At 38.2% G+C, this 16,491-nt stretch overlaps 1 protein-coding gene across 4 annotated transcripts in view; it reads left to right on the top strand.

Moving 5' to 3' along the window:
• The window catches only part of slc6a2 (solute carrier family 6 member 2), a 44,106-nt gene that overhangs the window by 3,024 nt on the left and 24,591 nt on the right, over positions 1-16,491 (top strand). For all 4 annotated transcript variants that reach the window (XM_051655036.1, XM_051655047.1, XM_051655028.1 and 1 more), the window contains 2 exons: positions 457-588; positions 1,391-1,628. In XM_051655036.1, the coding sequence (XP_051510996.1) occupies positions 457-588; positions 1,391-1,628 (370 nt within the window). The remainder of the gene's footprint in view (positions 1-456; positions 589-1,390; positions 1,629-16,491) is intronic.

Genomic DNA, 16,491 nt, shown 5'->3' with positions numbered 1-16,491 from the left:
CTAGAGTTCTGGCAAACCCCTGTGGTAAATTCGCTTTTCCTTATTTTCACTTGCAAATGAGCTCTGCGCCAAACTCTTTATTGTTGCCACAAGTTTGCCATATAAGTGTTTGCCAGAAGTAGCAAATTGTCCAGTGTAGCCAAATGTTTTTCTGCAGGTTCACCATTACCGGTGAAAATCTGATAACTTATTGCAATAATGTTCAGCAAATTGTATCATTTACTGCAAATTTACCACATATTAATTGGCACTTTGTCTCAGTTCGCAAATAAACCATTATTGCAAAAGAATTACAGACTGTCAGAGTTACAAACTATGATATTGTACTGTAAATCAGACTGACTCAACAGTTTACTGTATTTGCCATGTAGCTTTTGTTTAGCTATCATTTAATCCTTGGCTGCCCTGAGGAATAAATTGTCAGGTACCAAGTGTAAAATGTAATTTGTCCCCCAGGTGCCTTTTTGATTCCGTACATTCTGTTCCTGTTTATTGCTGGGATGCCACTGTTTTACATGGAACTTGCCCTGGGTCAGTATAACAGAGAGGGAGCAGCTACTGTTTGGAAGATCTGCCCTGCATTTAAAGGTAGGTTGAAAATTTGTATATATTCAATTCTAGTGACATGAAAGTTGCTGATATGGAGTGTACCATGTTCTCAAAACATTGTGAGTTGCAACACTAACAAATTCCAATAGACATTGTAGTCATTACAATGCATGCACTTTAAAGGGATAATTCACACAAAAATTTAAATTCTCTCATCATTTACTCACCCTCATGCCATCCTAGATGTGCATGATTTTCTTCTGCAGAACACAAACAAATATTTTAAGATGAATATATCAGCTCTGTTGGTCCATAAAATGCAAGTGAAATGTGACCAGACCTTTGAAGCTCCAGAAATCACATAAAGGCAGCATAAACGTAATCCATAGACTCCAGTGGTTAAATCCGTGTCTTCTGAAGTGATATAATAGGTGTGGGTGAGAAAAAAGATCAATATTTAAGTCCTTTTCTACTATAAATATACACTTTCACTTTCACATTCTGAATAAAAAAGAACTGAAATATTGATCTATTTCTTACCCAAAGACATACATTAAACCACTGGAGTTATATGGATTACTTTTATGCTGCCTTTATGTGATTTTGGAGCTTCAAAAGTCTGGTCACATTTCACATGCATTGAAAGGACCAACAGATGTTCTTCTAAAAATCTTTGTTTGTGTTCAGGAGAAGAAACAAAGTCATACATATCTAGGATGGCTTGAAAGTGAGTAAATGATGAGATAATTTAAATTTTTGTGTGAACTATCCCTTTAATTTCATATGAAGCAAGCAACTTTTTCCATTTAATAGCAATAATATTTTTTACTTTCCTCCTCAGGGGTTGGCTATACTGTGATCATCATAGCATTGTATGTTGGGTTTTACTACAACGTCATCATAGCTTGGTCACTTTATTACTTATTTGCCTCATTGACGAACGAGCTGCCCTGGCTCAAATGTGGTAACTTGTGGAATAGCCCCAACTGCACAGATCCACAGCTCATTAATGGTACCTTCTTGGGTAACGGGACTTCCTATGCCAAGTACAAAAACACACCTGCCGCCGAGTTCTATGAGTAAGTTCTTTGAGTTCTTAATTACATGATATCATTGTCTTTTGCCCTGGGCCTTTGCCATTGTAATTGAGTAGCTTCCTTTCCTTTCCTTATGTGTATTGTTTCACAAGTTTCTTTGCAGTAGTGTTATGACATACACTTGAGAGCATAAAACTTTAACTGTGAAACAATATCAATATCAGTTTTATGACTCTGGGTGCACAGCTGGCACTTTTTCAAGTTGATGGACTCATTATATAATCCACTCTAGTCAGCTCGAGATTTTCTCAAATTAATAGTGCAAGTATCATGATTATATGCTTTCATTTTGTCTTGTAAGTAGATCGTTTGTAAAAGTAAATTAAAAACATCACTACTAACAAAACCAATTAGGTTTCTCTTGGTAGGCATATCCTTATGCTTAACAATGTCTGTGATGTTAATACAAAGTTATTCTATTGACGTTGTTCCACTTTGTCATGTTGTACCAGTCATTTGTCGCTTCCTTTGGAGTCTTGCTGATATGGCACCTAATGGAGCTATCACTCAGCAAGCGCTATTCAGGATTTGTTTCCATCTATTCTTTCATTCCACAGTGCATGTAATATGTTGCAGGCCTGGCACGAAGCATGGGAAATCTGTACATTATTGCCTGTGTATGTGTGTGTGTCTGCGTGTGCGTGTGCGTGTGCTCATAAAAACAGTTCTTTTAGATACAGTATAAAGGATTTATTTTGGAATATGTAGAAAAACATAAAAAACACATTTGAAACCTGGCTGTGTCTCTGTCAGGCCATATCGAGGGGTTTTGCTTTAGTTAGACTGAGGAGTCAACCTTGAGGGAGGTTTTGTAGCCTAAATGAGTCAGGCTTTATCACTAGTTTAGTTGGTTAATTTCCAGGCATCTTTTTAGCTTTTATTATATTTTAAACGAAGGAGGACAGTTTTTATCATTGCTGAAGGAGTATTTGGAAGCACCCTGATGTTATAATTTTCTTCATGCAGATCTTTGTATCTTCAAAACAACACTAAAGGCCAGAGTTTTATTTATTTTTTTAATGTTTCAATAATACATTAAAGACATATTCTGTATATATATATATATATACAGGTGCTGGTCATATAATTAGAATATCATCAAAAAGTTGATTTATTTCACTAATTCCATTCAAAAAGTGAAACTTGTATATTATATTCATTCATTACACACAGACTGATATATTTCAAATGTTTATTTCTTTTAATTTTGATGATTATAACTGACAACTAAGGAAAATCCCAAATTCAGTATCTCAGAAAATTAGAATATTGTGAAAAGGTTCAATATTGAAGACACCTGGTGCCACACTCTAATCAGCTAATTAACTCAAAACACCTGCAAAGGCCTTTAAATGGTCTCTCAGTCTAGTTCTGTACGCTACACAATCATGGGGAAGACTGCTGATTTGACAGTTGTCCAAAAGACCATTGACACGTTGCACAAGGAGGGCAAGACACAAAAGGTCATTGCAAAAGAGGCTGGCTGTTCACAGAGCTCTGTGTCCAAGCACATTAATAGAGAGGCGAAGGGAAGGAAAAGATGTGGTAGAAAAAAGTGTACAAGCAATAGGGATAACCGCACCCTGGAGAGGATTGTGAAACAAAACCCATTCAAAAATGTGGGGGAGAACCACTACGCACAGACGTATGCAAGACATGGGTTTCAGCTGTCGCATTCCTTGTGTCAAGCCACTCTTGAACAACAGACAGCGTCTGAAGCGTCTCGCCTGGGCTAAAGACAAAAAGGACTGGACTGCTGCTGAGTGGTCCAAAGTTATGTTCTCTGATGAAAGTAAATTTTGCATTTCCTTTGGAAATCAGGGTCCCAGAGTCTGGAGGAAGAGAGGAGAGGCACACAATCCACGTTGCTTGAGGTCCAGTGTAAAGGTTCCACAGTCAGTGATGGTTTGGGGTGCCATGTCATCTGCTGGTGTTGGTCCACTGTGTTTTCTGAGGTCCAAGGTCAACACAGCCGTATACCAGGAAGTTTTAGAGCACTTCATGCTTCCTGCTGCTGACCAACTTTATGGAGATGCAGATTTCATTTTCCAACAGGACTTGGCACCTGCACACAGTGCCAAAGTAGCCAGTATCTGGTTTAAGGACCATGGTATCCCTGTTCTTAATTGGCCAGCAAACTCGCCTGACCTTAATCCCATAGAAAATCTATGGGGTATTGTGAAGAGGAAGATGCGATATGCCAGACCCAACAATGCAGAAGAGCTGAAGGCCACTATCAGAGCAACCTGGGCTCTCATAACACCTGAGCAGTGCCACAGACTGATCGACTCCATGCCACGCCGCATTGCTGCAGTAATTCAGGCAAAAGGAGCCCCAACTAAGTATTGAGTACTGTACATGCTCATACTTTTCATGTTCATACTTTTCAGTTGGCCAAGATTTCTAAAAATCCTTTCTTTGTATTGGTCTTAAGTAATATTCTAATTTTCTGAGATACTGAATTTGGGATTTTCCTTAGTTGTCAGTTATAATCATCAAAATTAAAAGAAATAAACATTTGAAATATATCAGTCTGTGTGTAATGAATGAATATAATATACAAGTTTCACTTTTTGAATGGAATTAGTGAAATAAATCAACTTTTTGATGATATTCTAATTATATGACCAGCACCTGTGTATATATAGCCAATCTATTATGCCAATACTGCCATTTCTAAACAGAGATATTTCTGTTTTGAAGGCCTTCTGTCTAAAAAATGTTTACATCCAAAAAAGATTGGTGGGATTTCCTAATTGAGAATTGCTTCAGATATTTCATTTTAAATCATCCAGGTATATTCTTCTGCCTGTTGCTGCTCTGGGGTACAACACAGGCACAGTGATTAGCTCGTCATATGGAAACTCTTTTGCTTAACAAAATTAGGTCAATATCACTGAAACTTGTATGCGGCACTTGAAAGTCTGAAACTCCTGCTTACACTCTATTATGCTGTACCGGGCTATGTAAAAAGCTCAGTTCTGTAGCTTTTGATGTTGACTGAAAGAAAGGCATCCGTTTGCACTTCAACAGAAAGCAATCCTTTTCCCTTTCTAAGGGAAAATTGGGCTCCCTGTGTTAGGAAAAACCAGAGGAATGCTTTGACAATGAAGAACCTTTGTTGTCTTGCTGATTTTTTAACAGCCAATTATGAACACACACACACACACACACACACACAAAAGACAAATCAGAGAGACACTTGTCACCGGTGTCTAGTGAGAGATCCTATTGTTGTCCCTATAAACGATTACTTCAACCATTCTTTTCTGTTTACATTGTGTGAAAAACTTGTGTTGAATAGAAACAGATACGTTCTGTTATGTGCTTAGAATTATTGTGCAGATGTTACAGATGTAGATGCAGATAGAGATCAGTTGGCATTCTAGTTATATGAGTAATTGCCTAAATCTTATATATTGGAAATTTTGTAATATGGCACTCTTAAAGAGTCCAGCATTACTGGCAGAGTGTCTCTGATGCACTGTAAATTTGAGAATTTCCATTGAAGGAGAAATGTAAGCTTTGGGCAACAGTGACGCCAAGCCCAGCATAGATGTTGTAACACTGTTAGTGCAAGCAACAAACAAAGAAATGTTTTAAACAGAGACTCAAACGTTAACCAATTAAAACATCCAATATGTGCTAGACAGAGTGCCACGCAGATAAACATGCATGTGTTTTAGCCCAAAATACAGATGCATTGTCCACACCCTGTTACTAAATTATGAATTGCAATTGATTTCTTGAAATTATTGCAAAATCAATGACAAATAATAGTGAGTGCAGTGAAAGGATCTCTGTGCTGAACTTTGCACATTTAAAATCTTGGAATTTTAAGAATCGATATAGAGATTGTTCAAATGAAGTTTGTGATTAATTGGGAATTCTGTATTCTTACCAAGCTTTAATGCCTATTATTTTTATTTTAAAACAAATATTTTATTTTTATAGGTTAAGCAAAGCAAAATCCAATTATTTTTGTGTATCCCCTGGAACCTGCTCACATGCCCCCTGTTGGTAATCACTTAGTACAGCTTTGCAGTGTAGTTGAGTCAAAATGTCTGCCTCTTTGATTAAGTTTACCAAAAGATTACCAAAGAGGTCAAGTTTCACAACCTCCCCCCAAAAAATAAAGTGCTCAGTGAGTGTAAATGTAAGGGATAATCCACGGCTAGGTGTGTGTTAAACGATTTTAAATGCACGACGTAGAGGCGAAGAACAACCCGACATGAAATGGAAGTGCCTCTGCAAAGTGCATTTAAAATCGTTTAACACACACCTAGCCGGGGATTATCCCGCTTATACCATGGTCACTTGCTAGCATTGATTAGTAAAAGCTGTCATTAATTAATGCAGTGCAAATTTTGACTAGAAGAAAACAAATTACGATTAACTTTATCCAGGAGTTCTGTCTATTCTAAATCAGACACAGAGATAAAGTAGTGCGATAATATTGTTTTTTAGAGACCAAACTCTCTTTAAAAACTGTGAATTTAAATACTCGATCCAGAAATAATAATAGTTACATAATGTAGAAGGGTTGGCACTCCTGAGAACATGTAATATTGAATTCCTGTTCGTTGTCATTTTCACATTATTGAGGAAAAAGTGGCATTGCTGACGTGACAGTTGAAAAAGTTGCACTTACTTTTCATGATGTGGAAAAAAATCACCTAAAACGCTCTAATCCTGTAGACTTCAATCTCTGAGACATCCAGATGGTATCCATTAAGGCTGCACGATTGATTGAATTAAGAATAAAAATCACGATGTGGCGTTGCTCGATTTCAAAACAGCAAAAGGCTGCGTGTTATGAAACAGTCTCCATTCAGAGCTTTAGTCAGCGATGTCTGATCGCAGGACGCCCCCTATAGGCGCACATGTTGAGTAAAGCAGCCATTTTAGATGAATATTTTTCATATTACAATATAAATCGTATTGCCGGACAGTGAAAGATGCATTTGATGGGTCCCGGTTACCTTCTCTCCACCTAGCATCACAGTTGATTTAAAGACGACACGGCATGACTTGATGCTGTTGTTTTGTGATGTGATAGTTAATCCCAGCTCTGACGCTATATTGGCATCCGGAGTTCATTTGAACAGAGGCATAACACTCTCGTAATGTGTCATTACGGAGGACAGCGAGAGGACGCATTAATATAGAACAGTGATTAAAAATGACTGGGACTACCTGTGCATTAAACGGTTTGAACTGCATGCATTCCAGCCAATCAGAATCGGGTATTAGAACAGAGCATGGTGTATATACAGTATATAGTCACTGAGCACTTTATTGGGAACAGTATGGTCCTAATAAAGTGCCCGACATTGTCTTCTGCTGTTGTATCCACCTCAAGGCACAATGTTGTGCATTCTGAGATGCTATTCTGCTCACTACAATTGTACAAAGTGATTATCTGAGTTACCATAGCCTTTCTGTCAGCTCGAACCAGTCTGACCATTCTCCGCTGACCTCTCTCATCAACAAGGTGTTTCTGTCTGCAGAACTGCCGTTCACTGGATGTTTTTTAGCTTTTGGCAACATTCTGAGTAAATTCTAGAGACTCTTGTGCGTGAAAATCCCAGGAGATCAGCAGAAACTGCACAATGAACAGACATAAATTAAGGCTTTTCAATCCACACATGACAACCCCTTACAAAGAGTTACCATGAATTGACTATAGTAATAATATTCATACTAAATATTATATTAATATTATATTGACATAAAACTATATATATATATATATATATATATAGTTTTATGTCAATATAATATTAATATAATATTTAGTATGAATATTATTACTATAGTCAATTCATGGTAACTCTTTGTAAGGGGTTGTCATGTGTGGATTGAAAAGCCTTAATTTATGTCTGTTCATTGTGCAGTTTCTCCTGTGTTCCATGTCAGTGTTGTTTAGAATGGCAAGGCTGTTTAATATGATTTTAAACTAGTATAATCACAGAGGTTTTCAACAACTGAATTCCCTGGCCCACCCTGCACTTCTTGCTGCACTCTTAATGATGATCTGCGCTGTGTGGTTGAGAGCTCGACACCAATCCACAAGTAAACACACGTACTGTGCTTTTGCATTGCTCTGTCCATTGAGCCATGCTGACAATTGATCCAGGTAGCACGCAGTGCTGTTTTGTTCTGCTTTTGGGGTTTTTGCCATTAGATATTTCTCATATCCACCAAGAAAGCATCAGAGAGAGTCGGCCAACTTTGAAGTCACAACAGTGCAAAATGCATTATGGCAGACTGCAAAATGCGACCATTTAGTCACAGTCTGGTGCCCTGTGTATAGTGAAGATGATTCCCAAAAAAATGCCATGAATAATTTGTATTTATAAATTAACTTCATACAAAGTGAAGTAAAACACACACACACAAAAAAACTAAATTCATATTTGGTGTAACCACCCTATGCCTTTAAAACAGCACCAGTTTTCTTAGGTATATTTGCACACAGTTGTCAAGGTTGTTGGCAGATAGGTTGTTCTAAGCATCTTGGAGAACTTGCCACAGTTCTATGTATTTAGGCTTAATATTGTCTCAATTGCTTCTGTCTCATTGTGTAATCCCAGACTTGACGATGTTAAGATCAGGGCTTTTTGGGGGCCATACCATCTGTTGCAGGGCTCTTGTTCTACTTTTATTCTATTCTATTCTATTCTATTTGCAAAAGGAATGTTTTGGAATCTCAAATTGATAGTTCTTAGTGACACACTGAAGCAGAAGATATAAAATAACCATCTTTAGGCAACTGTTTTGGGAAACATCTAATGTATCTAAAGAAACTAAAAATCTAAAGATTTTCGCACAGTACTTTATATACAGTATATATATATATATATATATATATATATATATATATATATACTGTATATTGTTAGGTCTACATGTTTATTGTTTACATGCACAATTTGTACTATTAACAAGTATTTACATTCATATGTAGAACAAGTGCTAAAACAAATTTTTTTATTTATTTTTATTTTTTTTATCAACAACTGACTGTAAAGAACAAAAAGGACATTAAAAGAGTCATTATCAATGACAAATAATAGTGAGTGCAGTGAAAGGATCTCTGTGCTGAACTGAATTTTAAGAATCGATATAGAGATTGTTCAAATGAAGTTTGTGATTAATTGGGAAATCTGTATTCTTACCAAGCTCTAATGCCTATTATTTTTATTTTAAAACAAATATTTTATTTTTATAGGTTAAGCAAAGCAAAATCCAATTATTTTTGTGTATCCCCTGGAACCTGCTCACATGCCCCCTGTTGGTAATCACTTAGTACAGCTTTGCAGTGTAGTTGAGTCAAAATGTCTGCCTCTTTTGTTTCTTTATTTTAATTTATCCAGTCCTTCTCATTTCTTTCACCACTTTTCCTGTCTTTCCTGGCTATCTATCACTTTTTTTCTCACACTTTCTTATAAACTGTTTGCCTTGTTCTCAGAAACTGTTTAGCTACTTTTCTCACTTTCTCCTTCTCCTGTACACTTTCCGTGTTTTGGACTGGTTTCCCACTCAGAAGTGCTTTGAAGTGTCATTTCCCCAGCTGTCTTCTGTGTGTAAGGGCAAGTGGAAAGCTGTCATTTCCTGAGCTCTTCCTCCCTCACACTCTTTTCTAATAGTCTTCGGCCACAAGTAATCCTGCCATCATGGGACAGCACACAGGGCACTAGAGAACATTCATTACTGTCACACATACAGCAGAGTCATACACTCAGCAGGTGTGCCATACACTGAATATTATATTAACCAGAGTTTTGCCCAGAATAGCTAAAAATGACAGCGAGAGCCACAAAGCCATCACAGAAAAAGGTGATTTACCAGCAGCTGTCAATCCTGAATTTCAATCAAACACACCAATTTAGTCTTACACAAACCCTAATGCCACACATTTTTCAAAAATAACTGACAAGACAAAAGCAAAAATGAAGTCATATGACAAGCTCAACAAAGCAAATTTCATCAGCTTGTGTGCCACCCACATTGGCTATCATTTGACTACATCGTCTCTGCCAATTTTGACAAGTCTAAGTCTGTCACTGTTTGTTGAAAATAATGAACAGTTACTGCTCTGTTGTATTGTTTTACGCAGTGAGTGTCCTGAATCGAATTATCTCGTAATTACTGAAATCTTGTTACATCATATCATACACAGTCTCAGATTAAATACAGGACTGATGTCATAAAGACAGAAATAGTAGATTTTGAGGAAAAATATAATAATTTGACGAGTCAAGAAAGGGACTTTAACCGTACTTAAACTTTACTTTATAGCGCTTTTAAATAAGAAAGCTACCAAAACAACAACAACAAACAAATAATCAAACAAAAAATAATAATAATAATTATAAAACCAATGAATGATTATCATGAAGTTTAAACAAATTACCTTAGGGCTGTGTTTCACTACTTCAAGTCTGTATTGTACTACACTGCCTGGCCCAAAAAAAAAAAAAAAAAAAAATCATACTCTAAAATTTCGTTGGACCTCCTTTAGCTTTGATTACGGTGCACATTGGTCATGGCATTGTTTCGAGAACCTTATGCAATGTCACAACATTTATTTCCATCCAGAGTTACATTCATTTTTGGCCGAGATCTTGTATTGATGACGGGAGAGTCGAACCACTCTGTAAAGTCTTCTCCAGCACATCCCAAAGACTTTAATTTAGGTGAAGGTCAGGACTCTGTGGTGGCCAATTTGTGTGTGAAAATGATTTGTCATGCTCCCTGAACCACTCTTTCACAATTTGAGCACGACAAATCTTGGCATTGACGTCCTGTCCTGAAATATGCCCCTGCCGACATGAAAGAAAACATCCATTGATGGGATTACCTGGTCATTCAGTACATTCAGGTAGTCAGCTGACTTCATTTTATTACCGCATAATGCTGCTGAGCCTAGACCTGACCAATTGTAGCAACCCCAGATCATAACACTGCCTCCAGAGGCTTGTACAGTGGGCATTATGCATGACGGTGAATTGTTTAATGCACTTCACTTCTTACCCTGACACACCCATCGCTTTGGAATAGGGTAAATCTGGACTCATCAGACCACATGACCTTTTTCCATTGCTCCACAGTCCAATCTTTATGCTCCCTAGCAAATTTAATTCGTTTTTTCCAATTAGCCTCACTAACAAGTGGCTTTCTTGTGGTTACACAGCTGTTTAGTCCCAATCCTGTAAGTTCTCATCACATTGTGCATGTGGAAATGCTCTTACTTTCACTATTAAACATAGCCATCAGTTCTACTGTTGATTTTTTATGATCTGACTTCAAGCATTTTTTTTCAAACACATTTTTTCCGCGAAGCTGATGGTTCACACAACTATCTTTCCAGGTTTTAATAGTGCGTTGGACAGTTCTTATCCCAATTCCAGTGATTTCAGCAATCTCCTTAGTTGTTTTCTTTGCTTGATGTAGGCCAATAATTTGCCCCTTCTGAAACACAGTAACATCTTTTCCATGACCACGGGATATGTCTTCCGACATGGTTGTTTAAGAAATGAGAGCTATACACTACATCAGTTAGGGTTAAAATAATTGTTGCCAGCTGAAACATATTAATCACTGCAATAATGATCCAAACATAGGCTCTTATTTAAATACAAACAGAGACTTTTTTTTTTTTTGACCAGGCAGTGTATGTTAAGCAACTACTAATAAATAATGTGATATAAAAGTTAGATGTCTAACAAATGCTATTGCCTGTATAAGGATGGTCAGAAATGGCAAAAAATAAAAACAGCACTGAACTTGAACTTGTGTTAGCAAGAAGGATCCATAACAACCACTAATGTGTGGCTTCACAAAAAAACATTTGAGACATTCTGTTATTTGCTATGAAAACAAACGTAATACGCTTCAGAGTTAAACAAGCTGTGAAGAGACCCCAAATGCCATCATAGTTATCTTCTGGGTTGTTTTCTGGCTGATAGCACATGGCTGAAGATATGTTGAAATCATAGGAGTTTGGGTTTTGCTTGGCAAGGACAGGACCTGTGATGAATGGAGAGCTCTTGAGGGAAAACTTGCCAAAATACTCGCCAATCTAATGTAATTATTGAATTAGAGGGTCTGTGCTCACATCTGTCCTGACCTAGCTGCTGTCAGAGACCTAGGAAGCTCCAGATCTGTTGCCATAGAATGAAAAGAGATGATGATTTATGACGTTTTGTGTCTAGAAAGATAATCCAGGATTATATTTTTGTCTTTGTGTGCGTGTTTGGACTACATATTAGGACAATGACTTCTGGCATTGTGTAGCACCCAGTTATGCACTATTGACCAATGATGTTTCAGTCTTGTCTTTTGTAAATACAATAAACATTCAAGCATTGAACTCTTTCATAAAGTACATAAAATTCAATGATCCCATTAATATTGTTAATAAAAGTCAATATCCAAGGCAAAGCATGAACAACAGGTGACCATAATGACCAAGTCATTCCTAATTCTGCCTTTTCACTATATTATTTGTAAGGGGATTAGAGGTCTGAATGGGCCTTAAAATCAAGCCTGATCCCGACCCGTACACTAGGCCGTGTGGCTGGACCCTACCAGACCAGACTGGTGCCATCAGATTTTAAGCCTGAACCCGACCCAAACCCGAATTGCTCACTCTTTTAATAATTTCTTCTTCAAGTAAGTGCATTTGTTGTATAGGCTGTATTTTATGTAAGCATCATAGGCAACATACATAACAGAATAGTAACCATAAACATACACAGTTTTTGCAAGGCTAGGCCCCTCAGCACACTAAAGCAGAAGGAAAAAAAACAAAACAATGGCTTACCGTTTATCAAACACCGAAACTTTGCAATCTTGAATCATGAGTTACAGTCTAACTGTCAGATGAAGTCCTCTTTGCAGCCTTAACTTCTTCAGAATGAAAAAACAACGCAGATGTGCACAAACATACGTTTGGTGTGAACGGCCCCTAACTAACCCATTTGCGTGTCTGAGAGTGAAAGCGTGTGTGCGAAATTAGTTAGGTAGGCCTATTTATTTTTTCATTAATTACAAAACCGTATCCGACCCGAACCCGAAGTCATACAGTACTTGAAAAACTGACCCGAACCTTGCCTGATACCTGGCAGTTTCTCAGGTCACAACTGACGCATGACACAACAGAGACATAGAATTGACGAATTGATATGGTTGCTTCAACAAATGTGCTTTTCATTTCGCTTCTGCATTTTAAAACACTATCAGCTAAGGTTAGGTGTTGGTTAAGGGTAAGGATGTCTGTTTTGTTAAACTCATTTCTCTTTTCCGACGCTATTGTGTAAGTTTAGGGTAAAGTTTTAGGTTAGGGAGGTACGTTTTATTAAAACCTATAAATAAAAAATTCACCTTAAAAACCTTTTCTGATTACAACCTCATTTCGCTCGGTGTTGGTGCCCCCTGCTGGACATTTCACTTGAAAAATGCAGCCAAATGTTTTATGAAGGACGTAATTTCAGTTTTGCAAAAACGTTGCAATGCTCACGTAAATTTAATGAGACCAGGCTGAGTTTATCTTGCAGGATTTTTATCTTTTCATAGTACACATTGTTTTTTTGCAGCTTTATAGACAATGATGCCTTAATTTCCCCAGTGAACAATCCATAAGTGAACTGTGGCAAGGGGAAATTCCCTAATGCCTTTTTTCCACTGCAGTGTTACCTGTAGTTTACTGCATGTCACTCATGTGCATGTAAGCATTTAATGTTGTGGCCTATCTATTATTGGATGTAGTGTCTCTTTTAATCACTTTTTAATCAAAGTGCATGTCACACATTTGTTTTTGTTATCAACGACAATGTTAAAAATGTTATAAAAATCACTTTGTAACTTCTTATGTAAATAAGTTAACAATTATGGGTAGCTGACCTGGAATAGTTTTGGGAACTTTAGCCTGTCACACCGCAGGACATGTATTCTCCATCTAAAACTATTTTAAACAGTATTTTGCTAAAAACAAACAAATTTGTAAAATAAAAGCATGCAGCTTTCAAGACCTCATATTAATTGACAATGAGACTACATGGAATGTGAACTTTAAAAAAAATATTTTTCACACTGCAGGACCATTACAAATTAACTAGTGAAGGCAAAAAGGTAAAAAACTTAAAAGAAATGGTGACCAGTTACAAGACCTAGAATATACACTTTCCCTTATGCATTCATTTAATTGTTTTACCTAAATCTTGGAATCCATGGACTTCCCTTCCCTTGTATAACCAAAAGATTTATTATTATACATCTTAAAGTGTGAAGGAACTCGTTTGAAAATTATTTATTTTCATGACAAACCATGACACTAAACATTGTTGTACCGGATTTGTATGTTAAAGTGCCTGAAGGTTAAATGAAATGTCACAGAGTGTGGATTAAAGGTCAAACTGTAGCAGGACAGACAGGTTGGCAGGTTCCAGCATGATGTTATTGGAATGACGCAAATTGGAGACTTCAAACGACAGTTCCTAAATGAGCGGACTGAGATTGGACCATCTCTTGAGCCCTCAGGGTTCGTCTGGTTTTCCTTTTCCTCATTAGCTGAGCCATGATGGCTTCATCACCCATCTATCTGTGGACCTCACTCATGCCAAACCTGCACATCTGATCCACATTGAATCCCTTATTGTTATTGTTGACATCATAAAATAAGCTATGACGTATTACACAGAAAATTGTTCATCTGGGAGATTAATCGGTAGGGTGGAGAGATGGTGAAGAATTTAAAATAGCAAGAATTTGGGAAAGACATGTCACTTGACGGCTGTGCTGAGGCTGATATTCTGGGTCTGAAAGCTTGGTTTTTAAAGGAATATTCTGGGTTCAATACAAATTAAGATTAGTTTAGATAAAATCACTTATTATCCTGTAAAGTTATATCCAATTTTACAACTTCATTGTCATGATAATGTAATGTCCCTAAAACGACTAAAAATTATGATTTGAAAAACTTTACAGCTCAAATAACATGAGTTTTAACAGAAGAATTAATTTAAGTGCTTTTTTAATATTATAAGCTTCACATTTTAGCCTTTAAACCCTACAGAAATTGGCCCCATTCACTTCCATTGGAAGTGCCTCCATTGAAATGTAACCTCAATTTTTCCTTTTTTAAAAGAAAAAGAGGGACGATTGTGGTAATCAACATTATGCCACAAATGCTGTCAGTTGAGCTTAACTTGTATTGGACCTGGAATATTCCTTTAAAATTGAAGAGAGATAGATCAATTCTGCTTCATATTTGGAGAGAATCTTTAATTCATACCAAGGCTACTACAGTAAATCCTGTATCATGGCCTAAGAGAGTTCATAGAGAGCACACAGCATTCGTTTTTTTTCCCCTGCAAGAGAACTCTTTAAGAAGGAAAGGCTACAGTAATATTCTGGCAGTCCTATAGGGGTTTGTTTATAATTTAAGAACAATGGCCTTTTGCTGTTTCTTCTCTTTGAACTTCACTGGGAGGTTGAGCACAGGAATCATTTAGATCCCATTCTACACTCTTAAGAAAAATGGTTCTAAATAGTACCAAAAAAGGGTTCTTCAGCTTGTAACAATAGCAGAACCTTTTTGGTACTAAATATATATTTTTTTTAAAGGTTCCATAAAGAACCTTCCCTTGAAAGTGCTATATAGAACCTCAAAAGTGCAATAAAGAACCTTTTTGATGCTCTATATTTCTGCTCCTATAAAACATTATAACCTCAGTTCCCTAGCTGTCACTCACTCGATGTTGTGTCGATGTAGTGACACTAGGGGTCATTCTTGGGAGCCCCAAACACCTCTGCTTTTTTGAAAAAAGGCCAATGAGAATTAGCGAGTGGAATTTGTATGCCACTCTCCCGGACATACGGGTATAAAAGGAGCTGGTATGCAACCACTCATTCAGATTTTCTCTTCAGAGCCGAGTGGTTCTATTCATTGAAGCTGAATTCATCCGCGAAGTTCATTCACCTCATCTGCTGGATTCTACGGCGCATTTCAGCGGCTTCTCCCCCTCTGCACCCGTGGAGTGCAGAGAATGCCCCTGGGCGCTTCGGCAGAACAACTAGAAGAGTATATTCTAAAAGAGTATGTTTTCTCTCTAAAAGAGCTTTTTAAAGATGCCTTTCCGTTTGTGTGTTATTCCTGGTTGCGGTCGTTAGCTCTCCGCTTCTGAGGGCCACGATTGCTGTCTTATGTGTCTGGGTGCTGCCCACGTGGAGACATCGTTCGTGGATGGGTCTTGTCCTCATTGCGAGAACATGACCATGGCAACGTGCGGTCGAGGCTTGCATTCGTAAGAAAGCAAGCCACCCCAGCGGCTCCCTGCCTCGGTCCTTCTACCTACGGGTATGAGGCCGTGCCGGTTAGCACTGGGGGTGATTTGGGGACCTCAGTGGGACCACCTCCAATGGGTATCCCCCCACGGACCTCCCATTCCTCAGCACGCTCGCTTGCACTGGTCGGGCGCTCGGACGAGATCGCCGGCTCGTCTCAGGGCGAGTTCGACCTCTTGTTCGGAGCCCGGGAAGAAGACGAGTTATTGAGCGCAGCATCGGAGAGTGGGCTCGTCCAGGCGACTGGGCTTCCTCCTTCGGGAATGGGCGCCCAGTCCCAGGCCGATGCGGAAATGACGGACATGCTTTCCCGGGAGGCCGCAAGCGTCAGGCTTGAGTGGAACCCTCCACTCTTCCCTGAACACTCGCGGCTCGATGATTGGTTCCTGGGCTCGGGGCGCCACCCACGGCCACACCCCGCTCCCCGTTCCTTTCTTCCTGGAAATGCATGAGGAGCTGACAAGATCGTGGGAGGCACCTTTTACTGCCCGGT

This window comes from Myxocyprinus asiaticus, chromosome 2 (assembly GCF_019703515.2).
Source record: "Myxocyprinus asiaticus isolate MX2 ecotype Aquarium Trade chromosome 2, UBuf_Myxa_2, whole genome shotgun sequence".
NCBI lineage: Eukaryota > Metazoa > Chordata > Actinopteri > Cypriniformes > Catostomidae > Myxocyprinus > Myxocyprinus asiaticus.
Note: the sequence above shows the minus strand (reverse complement) of the source record. Positions and strands in the feature narration are given on the sequence as shown.